The sequence below is a fragment of the Pelodiscus sinensis genome, chromosome 9, assembly GCF_052426305.1.
Source record: "Pelodiscus sinensis isolate ZL-2025 chromosome 9, ASM5242630v1, whole genome shotgun sequence".
Classification (NCBI taxonomy): domain Eukaryota; kingdom Metazoa; phylum Chordata; order Testudines; family Trionychidae; genus Pelodiscus; species Pelodiscus sinensis.
This window is the reverse complement of record NC_143060.1, coordinates 37947585-37963607: the sequence shown is the minus strand read 5'-3', so window position 1 is coordinate 37963607 and position 16023 is coordinate 37947585. Positions and strand designations below refer to the sequence as shown.

At 46.8% G+C, this 16023-nt stretch overlaps 1 protein-coding gene across 2 annotated transcripts in view; it reads right to left on the bottom strand.

The window, feature by feature from the left end:
* The window catches only part of SLC44A3 (solute carrier family 44 member 3), a 75252-nt gene that overhangs the window by 40658 nt on the left and 18571 nt on the right, over positions 1-16023 (bottom strand). For both annotated transcript variants that reach the window (XM_075936568.2, XM_075936569.2), the window contains exon 9: positions 14484-14670. In XM_075936568.2, the coding sequence (XP_075792683.1) occupies positions 14484-14670 (187 nt within the window). The remainder of the gene's footprint in view (positions 1-14483; positions 14671-16023) is intronic.

The following is a 16023-nucleotide window of genomic DNA, read 5'->3' as shown; positions in this document are numbered from 1 at the left end:
TTTTCTTTAATAAAGGAGGGGGGAATGGACCCTAATTTCTAATGTGGGCACTAGCTCCACCCCCCAAAAGCTCCCCTCCCTGGTTGCTGGCTAGCCCCTTTCTCCTTCCACCCACAGCATTTGGGGCACAATGCCCCCATGTGACCTCACACATTGCTCCAGATCTCTAGTACCATCTCTTTCTTTCCCCCACCTTTAAAAAAATAAAATCAGACCCAAGAGATATTTTCCTCTCTCACAGAATTTTGAAATGGAGCACATTTCCACATATAATCAAAGTAAATGTTATCAGATGCAAGGTACATTTGCATCTCATTCTGTATTCTGAGCATTTCTTGACTCCTTTAACTTTTCCAACAGTTTTAGGTTCCTGCATTCTTACAGCAAGTACAACTAGTGAAACACGCTCAGACATCAATTGTAATCATTACCAGGGGCAACAGTGCAAACAGATAAATGGTGGTCTCTTCAGCCTTCAGTTTCATTTAAAAAGAACTGAGGATTTTTCAGTAGCAGAACTGAGGATTTTTTCCAGGTGTGAAACCTTTACTTCTGAACATTCCCTTACCATGCAAACTGTTAAGATATTTTACTGTTGCACCAAGAGACTGGTTAAAATGATTAATGGATGTCTGAATCACAAACTGTAGTTCCACTGCTCTTAACAAGCCACTGCAATTTAAAATAATGAGTAACAGCAGCAGCAGTCTTGGCTAAACAGAAATTATCAGGGGCTGGTATTATGTGCATAATAATGTATCACTGCCCTCTGCTGGATGCCATCATGTGTCAGTGATCATTTTATTTGCTGAGTAAGAGGAGCCAAAGATCATGTGCTGTATTCCCTCATGGTGCATGTGTGAGACTGATGGAGACCCTTTGGGTCTATGCTTACCATGCACATACAAATGGAATGAGAGAATAATGCATTTTAGTACGTTTCATATATAAAAACATGAGGATATTGGTTGTGTGGGACAAACAGCATGGATCTCACCAATATCCTATTAAAAATACATTTCCGTTCACCATTCCAGTGTGATCTAGTCAGGGAGCCACAAAGAACCCCACCCCATCCACACTACTGTCTGCAATACGTCCTTCTTACAGCAGACTAATCACAGCAGAGAGGTCACTCACTGAAAATCAGTCTTGCCAGAGCAGCCATTTGACAGTTCCAAGCAGTTAATAAGTGACTAAAATCCACACTGTTGAGCTACAACATTGTACAAAGCAGCCTACTGTATGTGTACTTTTCTTAGACTTGTTATTTGGATGCAAATACTAAACAAAAATGTGTGTCAGATACCAGGATGCTGCCACAGCATTTCTAGTAAGACTCTAAAAAGTTTCTTCATCTGATTCAGTAGCCTGATACTATAGCCTTATATCAGTCACAGCCAGAGAGATGCACACGATCAATATCAGCACAGTTTCTGTCTTGCAGACTTGTGCCATACATTCTACAGAAGTGGCTACAGGAGGGTGGGTTGTGTTTTGCTGCTGTGTGGAGCAACCAGAAGTTTTAAGCAGTTGGAACTCGTAGGAATTGGAAATCATTTCCCTCAATTTATCAGTATCACTGTGGCATCAATCAATGTGATTCTATAGCATAAGTCCTGTCCTAGTGGTTCTCAAACTGTGGGCTAGGGTCCCAAAATGGGACAAAAATCCCATTTTAATGAGGCTGCCAGGGCTGGCTTAACCTAGCTGCAGCAAGGGGACAAAGCCTAACCACCCCCCCTCCCGGGGCAACAGCAGAAGCCCAAGGGCTTCCGTCCTGAATGGCTCGGGTAACAGGCCCCCTTGTCTAGGGCTGAAGCCCTTGGGTTCTGCCCTCCCCCCTTAGGTAGTGCGGCTAAGATGGCTTGGGTGGGCTCAGACATTGGTCTCTCCACCTGGAATCGTGTAGGATTTTTTTGTTGTTAGAAGGGGGTCATGGTGGTGCAATGAAGTTGGAGAACCCCTGCCCTATCCCCCCTGAGCTCCCCTCCCATTAGAATGCATCGTTAATCTGTGCCATTTGATTTTTGTGCTAACTCCAGTCTCTTGCAATTTGGCATCTCTCCTAGCCAATGTCTGGCATTAGTCATAGTCGTACAGATTTGCAATACTCTTGGCTTCTGCTGCTCATACAGCCCGATTTAGCAAGGTAGCCAAGCAAATGCCTAACTTTGAATACCTGAGCAGTCTCACACCAGTGAGACACTTGTGTATTTAAAGCTATGCATGCACTTATGTACCTTGGTCATCTGAGGCTATAATTATCTGATCTCCCCAAGGAGTTAGCTTCTTCTCAATGTAACAATAGATATTTAAAATGATAACGTGATCTGCAGGCATCACACCCTTAACATGGATAAGGTGCCTCAGAGTTACAAGATGCAGTGGATGTAAAATATTACAGAACTACCAGAAGCACAAGGGAAATATTAAGAAGAGGTGCAACACAAAAGCAATTCAATTTCACAAGCCAATCACAACCGCACATAACTAAAACCTACGTGATGTTATTGTACATATTTACATTTTTTCAGCATTCTCAAAAGATTTACTAATAAGCTAAGTTCCTTTTGCTGTGCTGTGCAGCAGTGCAGTTTCCCATTAAGCACTGGCGCAGGGCTCAAGGCTGCAACATTGTGCGTTGGGACTCACGGGCCCGGCCCCTTGGACCCTGGTCATGGCAGCTCCATGCTGGGGCCAGAGAGGAAGCTGCCAGAACAAAAGGTCCAGCTCTTAGGCAGGGGGACCAACAGGGCACTGCACACCATGTAGCCTCATCTCCTGTATCCCACGAATCGAGCCACCACTGCCCAGGCAGGTTTAAGCCTCAACACCCCCGCCACACCACGGGCCCCGCCCCCAACTCAGAGCTACATCCTACACCTCAAACCTTTCATCCCCCACCCTGGTGCCACCCAACCCTCCATCTGAGCCCTGAGCCCTCATCCTCGGCCCCACTCGAGAACTTGCATTCCCAACCAGAGCCCTCACATCCCTGCACTCCAACCCGCTACCCCAGGGCTGAGCCCCCTTCCATACTCAGAACCCTTGATCCTACTCCCACCACATGAATTTTGTTATGTGCACCAATATGTCTGACATAGGCACACATAACTAAATTCATTCCACTTAGGGGCAGGAAAAATTAAAGGGAATACCGTAGGTAAGTCCAATGTAAAACTAAGAGAGTGTTTAGGTGAAAATTAGAAACCGCTATGATTCAAAGGTCAGGTCAAGATTTTACAAACTGAGCCCCTTCTAAGAAACACAGAAAGCCAAAGACCTTAAATGGCCAGCACATGGAGGTCCAGAGCAGTATTCTTATCTCCCACAAAACACCCAGAAAAATCAGAGAGCAGGAAAAAGTTCTCTTCCATCTCTATAATCAGCTGTTAATATATTATGGAACATGAATCTTGTAAAACCTGTATGAGATTTTATGTGAAATAATGTATTTAATTTTTTTTGCAGACTGTTACATAAAATGCTATTTATTTTAGAGTATGAAGATTTCCCCCTCCTGTATGAAGTAGGTTCAGGTTCTATACCTCCCCACAAATCCCCTGCTAACTTTTTTGCCATGTTAATGTTACATTTACATTTTCTTATTTTTAAGTGTTTATCTACCCCACATACAAGAGCACAAAAGAATTAACAGAACAGATTTTGAAACTGACTTGCATAAAATTGACTTTCTATTGCACAAAGTAAATCCATTTTACTCTAATCTTTGTCAGTTACAATAATCTTAGGTGTTATGCGAAACATTGTAAAGCGAGAACATCTAGGCAAAACTGTAATTTTTAAATTAACATTGTCTTTTTAGCCTATTGTGAGAATATTAACAAAGCAAGTGAATCCCTCCACCAGCAGTGTTTTAAATAGATTATGAAGATATTTATCAAATGTGATATAAACTTTAAAATTTATGAAATAGAGGAAAAATAGAGCACAGCATGAGATTATACTTCTAGCCAACCTAATTCCACTTAAAACAGATTTTCACACCCGTGGTCAAGTAGTCCTAATGATACTCGTGGGACTACTTGCACAGCGAGGAACAACAATGGATAATTTTTTAAAAAGAAAATGCACTGATTTTTATTCCGTTATTTAAATTTGCTTTATTTAAAAAAATAGTTTAAAATGAAAACCTAATTTAATACAAAAATAACTTAACTTATTAGTCTCTTAAAGATATATAAATTAAAATAAAAATGCTGACTATATGAGCCCCTATCAAAAACCTTGAGCTAATGGTTGCTTTCCTATGTGGAGACAAGAATGCAGGGGAAAACATCTAATTTTTGTGGTGCTATTTTTACAAAGCTTGACAACAGGTCACATACCATGATAATTGTCTGAGCCAGTGAGGAACCCATAGGCTGTGCTACTAGGTGCAGTATTATGTAATAAAAATAAATACGATATATTGTGTTTAATTAAATCCCAATTATCAACCTAAAGGAGCCTGACACAGCTACTGAGGCAATAAATAAATAAATAATTTACAATTGTCCAGCATGCTAAAATATACAATTGTTAAGAATCAGAAAATATTAATCAATATTTGAACGTGTATAGTTATACTGCATCTTTCTGGGTAGCAAAAGTGTACCAAACCTAGCGTAAAGGCTCCTGTTAGTTATAAATCAGAATGAAATAATGGTGGTATCAACCAATGAAAATGCACCTTAGAAAACAGCTACAGTATAAATAGAAAAGTTGATTAAAATCAATTATTTAAATGAAGACTTTCATTATTTAAATTACCTATTTAAGTCACCTTGATTTACATCAATACAACCCGTGAAGAACTATTACATGGTCCTGACCCAGCAAATGATTCAAGTCTAAGTGCTTTTCTGGATTAGGGCCAACATGAATAAGTGTCAGAAACTGGCTCTTACAGAGCATGATATAGATTTAGACACTTGGGACTTAATGATTTTGAAATATGAACACCAGAACTGTTACCTAATGGTTAGAACAAGGGTGGGGAACCTCAGGTCCGGTGGCCAGATGCGACCTCTGGCTTGCCTGGATCTGGCCCCTGAGGCTCAAGGTCCCTTCCCCCCCAGCAAGGAAACTGCATACCAAATTTGGTGGTCCTAGATCTTACTGTAGGAGGAGTTCTTGAACAAACAGACTCCCAGATGGACAGACACATAGACAGACAGATGCATAAACTCTCTCAAATATATAGTACAAATGTGATCAATGAACTGGTAGTAAAAACAAGTATCATTTGAATTATTAACAATAGCCACTGTTTATCTTTGATGTACTGAATGCTAACCTGATTAGAACCAGTGTTAAAGCTCAATAAAAGCTCACTTGCAATTACAAAAACAAACACATAGTCTGATATTCCTGTATCTTCTCTAACACTGTTTTAACAGTTACACTGTCACTTTACAGGCAGTCCCCGGGTTACATACAAGATAGGGACTGTAGGTTTGTTCTTAAGTTGAATCTGCATGTAAGTCGGAACTGGCGTCCAGATTCAGCCGCTGCTGAAACTTACTATCTATGTACACAGCCATTTGTATGTGGTGTTTTCCCCTGAGATCTGAATCCTTCCTTTAGGACTGTTTTCCTTAGGGCACTCCTACAAAGCCAGCCTCATTAGGACAGCCTGCTGCTGATCCTGGGTTCTGCTGAAATGCCGCACGGAGCCTGGGATCAGTTGGGGAGTCCCTAGCTGACCCCGGGATCCATGGCACTGCCCCAGCCACCGCACAGCGGAGCCCAGGATCAGCTGTGCGGCGCTGCCGCTTTGAAGTATCCCTTCTCACTCCCACCTTTGCTGCGTCTATCTTAATCATTTCTGTTCAGACTCCTGGTCTTTTTACGGGTATTTTAGGATTACATATTCTTTTTAAAAAATTCCTATCGTACTTTCTCTGACTTCACTGGGAAGCATGAAGCAGCTCACAGAAATCACTGAACTAGCTCAAACTACCAAAATAATACAGCTTCTCATGCCATTAAATCCGTGTGCCATCCCTCATACACACCAATGTCATCTCTCCACCTATTTATTTGGCCTGCTCCTATGGCAGACTTAAAATCCCCATTCTCTAGTTTAACTGTATTCACCTTTGCTTTCATAGGCCTCTTTTTTCCCCCTTCTTTCTCTCTACTGTGTTTGTGTCCTTCATTCCTAATCTAAACAAGAGCCAGAACGTCTGCAATTATTTTTGCTACTTAATGGGAACTATATGTGCTCTCGGTAAACTGCATGCTATCTAGTTTGACTATGGCATGCGGAAGTACTTCTTGTCAGTCTGTTATTTTACTGACTGCTGTGCTCACAGAAAGCCTTGAATTTCAGGCCATGTCTGCACTTACAGCCGAGTGTGGAATACATGCACTGCATGCCCCACCTAGCATAGATATAAATAGCAGTCTAGATGGCAAGGTCCTGCTTAGACAAGTACAGACATTGCAAAACCTTCATGAACCATGGCTCTCATCAAAGCAGCACCTCCATCTAGACTGCTATTTTTTAGCAGTGTGGTGACACACTACCAGAGCCTTTCCTATGCAGAGAAGGGCTCCAGCAGCACTGAACAGCTTTGGTGGGGAAAAGCTGTGAAGAAAAGCTCTGGCAGCTCCCTGCTGATGGAGCCTTTCTTTGCAGTAGGAGAAAGGCTCTAGCAGGGCGAGGCAGTGGAAAATGACTCCAGCAGCCTCCTGAAGCACAGAAAGGCTCTAGCATCTTTCCACTGGCAGGAGCCTTTCCCTGTTGCTTCCTTCTTACCAGAGCCTTTTCACTGTGGTGTGTAGCTAAACACCACAGTGAGTATGGAAGCAGCCTGCTTTTCACTGCAGCGTGTAGCCACATGTACCCTCCATGCTGCTATGAGCGTAGACAAAGCCTATAGCACAGGATCTCAAGTTCTTTACCCACAGAAAAGGTACCATACATGGAATCTCACTTGGTCCAGCAAGACTGGCCTCAAGTATGCTGACTGTGATCCTGCTACTTGTCCACTGCGTAGTGAACAGAGTGCATCACACTTGTGCTACGCACGTACCCTCTTAGGAGAAGAATGCCTTTTGATCACCCAGGGGGCTGGGAATTTGCCGGACCCGAGGAGGTCAGGCCTTGGGCTCTCCCAATGCTCCCCTCCTAGCTGCAGTCGGGGCTACTGCACTACTCCAAGCATGCTTGTTGGGATCTGCTGCCCCTGGTGGGGCTCCTCTACAGTCTGCCAGCACCACTCTGGCCAGCGGGGTTCTTTGCCCCCAGTCAGGCTCTCTAGGCCACCACCCAACTCCAGCCAGTGGGGCTCTGCACTCCAGACAGTGTTCTCTCCAGTCTCACTCCAGCCACAGCAGGGCTCCATGCTCCTGGCTGGCAGGATTCCCTACCTCCGGCTGCTGGCCCCACTCTGGCTAGCAGGGCTTCTCTTCACAATGGCCTCACACTGGCTGCAGCAGGGCTCCATGCCCCTAGCCAGCAGGGCTCCCTGTGTGGCTGGGGCTCTCTGGTCTGGACCACGGATTTTCCTAGACCAGAGAGCCCTGCACCACAGGGGTTCAACCTGTAGGACAAATTTGTGCTGCAATTCATACCTGAAAGGTTTTTTTGGTTTGCGGTGGGTGTTGATCCTTTTCAGACCCAGAGTTACTGAGTACCATTAATTTTTTTCCTCAGAGGAACAATGCCTGACAGAGCCAACGTTTAAAATGTATGAGCTCTTTCTCTTTCCCACTCTCATCCCTTCTCATCCATTTACACATTCATTTTAAGTTTATTTAAAAGTAATTTTGTAATTTCTTACAGCAATATTCTCCAGAATAATTTTAAATCTCTCACACAAAGGAAGGCACTGTCCTGTTGTTCCTGTAGTAGAAACACATTAATTTCACAACCACTCTCCTAAATGAAAGCACTCCCCTTTCTGTTATGCTCCCTTCTTACAAAATGCAACTATGTATTTTGAATCTGGAATGATACTTTATATTATGACAACTAAACAAGAAAAAACAAAAGTAGTCTCCACAAGGGTACACAAGAGTGTCTTTCCTCTAACATGCTATACCAGGGCTACTCAATTTTGGAAGCCCTGGGCGCTACAATGATACTCACAGCACATACTGAGGGCCACAATTTACATGTGGTTACATATACATGCAAATATATGCAAATTGCTTCCTTCACATTGACAGACATGAATACAAAGCACTTCCCACAATGCCCCTGCACTCCCAGCACCTCCTCCCTGGAGGCAAGAAATGCCAACACCCTGTACACGTCTGTTCCAGCTAGCCCATCCGCTTGCGTCTTTCAGTGCTCACCCCGCCTGGGAGATGCCTCACTGTTGTGGAGTGTGTTGCCAGTGGAGACCATGTTCAAAGGATCCCACCCATGCACCGCATACTGAGCCTCACATAAAGCCAAACTGTACCGCAGGCTGCAAACAAACAGGCAATGGGCCACGTGTGGCCCATGGGCCATGTGTTGAGTAGTCCTATGCTATATTACCTTTGCCTCACAAAGAAAGAGTTACTCACCTTGTGCAGTAACGGTTGTTCTTCGAGATGTGTCCCCGTGGGTGCTCCACTCTGGGTGCTGGTGCGTCTTTGCGCCGGCGACCGGAGACTTTTCTAGCTGTTTCTGCCGCGGCGCGCAGGCGCCGTGGCGCCCTCTAGTGTTGTTCGAACTGAAGGGCACCTGCGCGCGCGCGGCTCCTCCGTTCCTTCTCTACCCACCAGAGCATCAGGCTCCAAGCAGGGGAAGGAGGGAGGGTAGTGGAGCACCCACGGGGACACATCTCGAAGAACAACCGTTACTGCACAAGGTGAGTAACTCTTTCTTCTCCTTCGAGTGGTCCCCGTGGGTGCTCCACTCTGGGTGACTACACAGCAGTTGTCGGCTCGCGGAGGTGGGTTTGGAGCCGTGTGGTAGTAACTGTAGACAGCACTGCTTGTCCAACCGCCATAGAAGATGCTATCGAGGTGGAGAGAGCATAGTGTTGTGCAAAGGAATGGTCAGATGACCAGGTAGCGGCGTTGCAAATGTCTTGTAATGGCACATTATGGAGAAAAGCGGTCGTGGCAGCCACTGCTCTAGTGGAATGAGCTGTGATAAGTCCAGGTAAATCTTTGTTATATAAAGTATAAGAGGTCTTGATGCAGGATGTAATCCATTTAGAGATTCTTTGAGATGAGACTGCTTGTCCCTTAGATCTATCTGCGTATGAGATGAAGAGTCTAGGCGAGGCCCACCATGGTCTCGTGCGATCTATGTAAAACGCCAAAGCTCGTCGGACGTCGAGAGTGTGCCACACGGCGTGGGTCGGTTCAGTGTGTGGTTTAGGAAAGAATGCAGGTAAGTGTATGGGTTCATTCACGTGGAAGGGAGAGAGTACTTTGGGTAGGAACTTAGGGTGGGGTCTAAGTACCACCCTGTCCTGTAAAAACACAGTATATGGGGGGTCAGCCATCAGAGCTGCAAGCTCACTCACCCTCCTACTGGAGGTGATGGCGACTAGGAAAGCCACCTTCATCGACAAATGAGAGAACGAGCAGGTTGCTATCGGCTCGAACGGGGGTTTTCTGAGGCTTTTGAGGACATGGTTCAGGTCCCAAATGGGGACTGGCGGACGAACCGGAGGAAAGGTGTTCTGCAGGCCTTTGAAGAAGCGCTTGGTTATTGGGTCAGCGAGGAAAGAAGAGCTTGGAGGGTGATGGTGGAAAGCTGCTATGGCCGCGGCATGGACCTTAATAGTACTAAGTGCTAGACCGGAATGTTTCAGGGAGAGTAAGTAGTCCAATAAGTCATGTATTGGAGCAAGGTGTGGTGGGTCTGCATGAGTCTGAGCATACCATAGGGAAAAACGTGTCCACTTGTAGCGGTAGGTCTTCCTAGTAGAGCATCTGCGACTATTAATTAATATGTGTCTTACTTGTTCTGAGCAGGCAGTTTCGGCATCATGGAGCCAAGCGTGGAGCTTCAGCCTGGTGATGTCCGGGTGAAGGGTTTGACCGTGATCTTGTGAGAGGAGGTCGCAGCGTGGAGGGAAGGGATACGGTTCTGCTATCATCATTTTGAGGAGGTAAGGATACCATGTTCGTCTGGGCCAAGCAGGTGCCACCAAAATCACGCGTGCCTGACTCAATCTGATCTTGTCTAGGACTCTGTGCAGGAGTGGGAGGGGGGGAAAGGCGTAGAGGAGGGAGGCGTTCCATGCGATGGAAAGGGCGTCTCTGAGGGAATTCCTGCCCAGGGCTCCCCTGGAGCAGTAGAGGTGGCACTTGCGATTGTTCTTTGTGGCGAAAAGGTCCACTTCCGGTTGGCCCCAAAGACGGAAGATCGGTGAGAGGGCGCGTTTGTCGATCTCCCACTCGTGCTGGTCCATGAATGTGCGACTTAGGGTGGCTGCTGTGACATTGAGTATTCCGGGAAGGTATACTGCAGAGGGGGTGACCCCATGGGATAGGCACCAGGTCCAAAATTTGGTGGCTTCCGAGCATAGAGAAGGGGAGCGAGCGCCACCCTGACGGTTGATGTAATACATGCATGTGGTATTGTCCGTCATAATGGTGATGGTCTTGTGAGCTATGTGCCGAGTGAAATGCTGGCATGCGTATCTGACTGCCCGTAGCTCGAGAATGTTGATGTGGAGCGCTTGCTCTACGAACGACCATTTGCCTTGGGCTGTGATGGTTCCCAGATGAGCCCCCCATCCCATGAGTGATGCGTCTGTTATGAGTGTTAGAGTAGACGCTGGACGTTGAAAGGGGACACCGTGTAGCATGTTCCGAGGGGTTGTCCACCAGAGCATGGAATTGATAACGCGAGGTGGGATCGCAACATGCTTGCTCATTTGGTCTCTGAAGGGTTTGTATACCGTAGAGAGCCAGGACTGAAGGGGCCTCATGTGGAGTCTGGCGAGATTGACGACGTAAGTCGTAGAGGCCATGTGCCCTAGGATTTTGAGGCAATGGCGGATCGTGACAGTAGGTGCCGCCTGTGTTGCTCGGACAAGGTCGCATATCGTTGCGAACCTGTGATCGGGAAGAGTGGCCCTTGCTGTGATCGTATCGAGGAGGGCGCCTATGAATTCCAGTTTCTGTGTGGGACGCAAAGTGGATTTTGCGTAATTTACGTGGAACCCGAGACTGAGTAGGAGGTCTACTGTGGTGTCTGTCATGGCCTTTGCTTCTTGGAAAGACGCAGCTTTTATGAGGCAATCGTCCAGGTATGGAAATATTATGATGCCTTGGCGTCGGAGAAAGGCCATTACGACTGATAGAGTCTTGGAGAATACCCTGGGAGCTGTAGAAAGGCCAAACGGGAGTACTCTGTATTGGTAATGTTGGGTACCCACTATAAATCGTAGAAAGCGTCTGTGAGCAGGATGAATTGTAATATGGAAGTACGCGTCTTGAAGGTCGAGAGCCGAAAGCCAATCGTGTTGGTCGAGAGAGGGAATGATAGTTGAAAGGGTAACCATCTTGAAACGGTGGTATGCGATGTATTTGTTGAGGCGCCTGAGATCTAAAATGGGACACCAGCCTCCTGTCTTCTTCTGGGTTAGGAAGTACGTCGAGTAGAATCCCCGGCCGCGGAATTGTGTTGGTACGTGTTCTACTGCGCCCAGTTGAATGAGGCGTGAGACTTCCTGTAGGAGTGCGGTTTCGTGAGAGGGGTCCCTGAAAGAGGGAAGGGTAGGAGGGAGGTTGGGCGGGGTAGAGGTAAAGGGGATGACGTAGCCAGACTGGACTAGATTCAAAACCCACTTGTCCGAGGTAATGAGGGACCATTGGTGGAAAAAAGCTCGGAGGGGGTAGTGAAATTGTAGGGTAGCTATCGGGAGGGTCGACGGATTGGCCTCCTGGCTCTCGACCAGGCCTTCAAACCTGCTGCTTGGCAGCCGGGGGATGAGGTGTGGCATGTTGCTGTTGACGCTGAGGTCTACGGCGAAGTGGTCTTTGTTTACGGAAATCGTATTTGGGCTGTTGACGGAATGGTTCCCTGGGTCGTTGGTAAGGCTGATATCTATTCCTTCTAAAAGGAGGAGTGTACATTCCTAGAGTTCTAAGGGTTGTACGGGAGTCCTTCATAGAATGTAGCACCTCATCGGTCTTGGATGCAAATAGATTGGTGCGATCAAAGGGTAAATCCTCGACCTTTTGTTGAAGGTCCCTAGGGACGCCAGAGGGTTGTAGCCATGACATTCGGCGTAGGACTATTGCGGAGGCTGTAATTCGAGCCGCAGTGTCTGCCACGTCCATGGCTGACTGTAAAGCTGTGCGTGAAATGGCCAGGCCCTCCTGCATAATGCTACGGAGGGTTGGGTGTTTATGCTCCGGGAGATGTTGAAGAAGGTCCTGGAGCTTCGCGTAATTGGCATTATCATAGTCTGCCAGCAAAGCGGTATAATTAGCCGCTCTAAGGAGTAGTGTGGAAGAAGAATAGACCTTTCGGCCCATAATGTCCACCTTTTTGTGATCCTTGTCTTGTGGGGTTGATCTTAAATTAGGCTGTTTACCCTTGTGTCGGACCGAATCTACTACCAGGGAGTTAGGGGGTGGATGGGTGAACAGAAAGTCCATATCCTTGGAAGCGATAAAATATTTGCGGTCTACTCTCTTGTTTGTTGGTGTAATGGACGCTGGCGTTTGCCAAATGTTGTTGGCTGGGTCCATAATAGCCTCATCCATCGGAATGGCGATTCTGGTAGCTGTTGGGGGTTGAAGTGAGCGGAGAAGTCGATATTGTTTGACCTGGACCTCCTGAAGATCTTTTTCTTGAGCTAGTGCTACTCGTTTAAAGAGCTCTTGAAACTTTTTAGTGTCATCTCCCGACGGTGGGGCATCAGTGGTGACCGCTTCGTCTGGGGAGGAAAAGGAGTTATGCATCGGAGATCTGGTCTCGCCGTCAGAAAGTGAATCATGGCCATCCGAAGGAGCAGGAGAGTTTGGCTCTGTAGCTGATGTGGTAGCAGGAGGAGAGGCTGGAGGTGGCCTCGAGACTGTAGATGAGGGTCGGTGGTGAGACCTCTTTGGGTGTGGACTCCACGGTTGCCATTGTGTGGTGGATATGGGTATTGGTGTGGATACCATTGGTGCGGAGGAGGAGGGTATGCGTACTGAACCGCAGGCATTTGCCAGGATGGAAGTCTTTGAGACGGGCTGGAATGTTGTGATGAGAATCTGCTTCTAGGTTCGGTTCCGATGCCACTAGCTGAAGAATGGTGTGATCTGGTAGAATGGATGGCGGAAGCCGGGGATGGCGGTGCCGACGAGGTGTGACTCCGCACCAGGGATCGGTACCGGCTTCGGCTTTGAGAGGGTGCCGAGCGGTGCGGTTTCGGCGGTGATGTCGGTGCCGACGTACCTCTCTGCACCGAGGTTTTACTGGATAGGCTTTCGGTGCGGGCTTTCTTCGGTGCAGGGCCCGGTGCCGTTAGGTGTTGTTTCGGTACCGAGCGCTCCATAGACGGTGCCGTCGGAGCCGATGACGGCTTAGGTGCCGAAGCGGCCGGTGCCGTTGTCTTTTGATTCGGCTCAGAATGAGCTCTCTTATGCGGTGCCTGCGTCTTAGACCGCGGCGCACCGGAGGTTCCTGGCATGTCCACAGTGCTCACCGGCGATCCTGAGGACATAGCTGAGGCCGGAGGGAGAGCAGATTTTGGTGTCGCGGAGGAAGAATGGGTAGGAGGCTGATCTTTCTCCATACCCTTAGCTTGCTGAGGCGAATCGTCTGAGGAGGGACGGAGCGACTTCTCATATAAGAGAGTCGTGAGTCTGTTGGCTCTGTCACGTCGCGCTCTGGCTGTTAGCTTAGAGCAGTGCTGGCACTTCTGCGTCTGGTGTGCCTCCCCCAGACACTTAATGCATGCAGAGTGTCCGTCGGACGCCGGCATGGCGTCCCGACATGATTCGCAGCGCTTAAAGCCCGGCGAGCCGGGCATGAAGGGCTGGGGAACAAGCGGCGAACCGCAACCGGGGAAAAACTTTTTTTTTTTTTGGTTTAACTGGTTGGGGGGGGTCTAAGAACTTGGATAATGAGGAAAGAGGGGGGTAAAAACGATAATTTTAACTGTTTTTCTCTGACAGATTTGGCAGAGAGAGAGCTCCGTCTGCTGCCGAGGACGGTAGAGAAGGAACTGAGGAGCCGCGCGCGCGCAGGCGCCCTTCAGTTCGAACAACACTAGAGGGCGCCACAGCGCCTGCGCGCCGCGGCAGAAACAGCTAGAAAAGTCTCCGGTCGCCGGCGCAAGGACGCACCAGCACCCAGAGTGGAGCACCCACGGGGACCACTCGAAGGAGAAACTGTCAATACTTTTGCAGTACTTGTAGAAAAGCAAAAGTGAAGTAAACAGAAAACAAGACCACAAAATAGATATATTACATGTACTACGCCTTGTACACTAACACCAACAGACTGTGTGTATAAAGACTAAATTTTAAAATGAGACACTGTAAACCCAGGACCAAAATAAATTACAACTACTTACCTGCAGTTCCTAAGCTAAGCAGCACAGCAACCCAGAAAACCCAGAAGAAAATGAGAATTAAAAAGGTCCACAGTGGCTGGAACAGTAACAAAGGGACCCTGCCAATTAGTTTATTAGCAATCTGAAAGAGCTGTACAGTCAGCTGAATCCTCTTCCTCAGTACAAATATGAGGGAAAGTAGAATTATCTATTAAAAGAGATGAAAAGAGAATCAGAACAATAATAAACTAGGAATTTCTTTCTTAAATTATCAGAAGTTGCCAAATTTTGTAGGGGGAGCGTGATACAGATTTCACAAAGGAACTGCAGCAGAACATGTCTTTTCATAAAACTATTATGCACCAAATAAGACTGAACTGTAAACAGTGTCTAAAAGGCATAGCACTCTGGAAACTATAAAACAAACATTCACAATAGAAGCTGCTTAGCCACTTTTCTAGCCTGCTCTACACTAAGATATCAGATACTCTTAAAAGAGCAACCAAGAAAAGTGGGTGAATTTTGAGTTCTACAAACAGTACCAGAACAAACCCGCAAATTGCACAAGAACAAATATGTGCACAAGAACAAATATGCATCCAAAAACACCTTTTCTTATTTTTCTATTGAGCAAGAGAAGAGGTGCAGATCCCACTATCTGATAAAGTACAGAGAATATGCAAGCAATCGCAAGTACATATCACAATTGTATATGTCATTTTAACATAATACAGACCACATATGCTCTTAAAGAAATTTAACTGACTCATTTCCCAACAATATATGAACCGTTCACACATTTATAGGGGGCTACTATGCTAAACAAGACAAAACATTCATTTCAACAGCATAAAGCCAAAGTAATCACCTTGTGTGTGATGGACGACAGGAAGACAAATATTCAGCACCACAGTTTGTGGACAGGACACTAAATTGCAGCACTAAGCTTACACCCCTCTGCAATGGCTGTTGCCCCTTTGTGTCACTTACAAGGTATACTGGGCCCACTCTCTCAACTCACTCAACTCCCTTCGTTAGCTTAAATGAAGATGGCCTATAGACCCACACTGCAGCAGCGTGCCCAGGGCACTAGTCCTCCAGCACAGCTCCTCTGATGGCATTGTCCTACAGCCCTCGCAAAAGGTTTATGTTTGTGAATCATAGATCTAGAAGAGACCTCAGGAGGTCATCGAGTCCAGCCCCCTGCCCAAAGCAGGACCAATCCCAAATAAATCATCCCAGCCAGGGCTTTGTCAAGCCAGGACTTAAAATCCTCTAGGGATGGAGATTCCATCACCTCCCTAGGTAACCCATTCCAGTGCTTCACCACCCTTCTAGTGAAATAGTTTTTCCTAATATCCAACCTAGACCTCCTCCACTGTAATGTGAGGACATTGCTCCTTGTTCTGCCATCCATCACTACTGAGAACAGCCTCTCTCTGTCCTCTTTGGAACCTCCCTTCAGGAATTCGAAGGCTGCTATCAAATCCCCCCACACTCTTCTCTTCTGCAGACTAAATAAGCCCAAATCCCTCAGCATCTCCTCATAAGTCATGTGCTC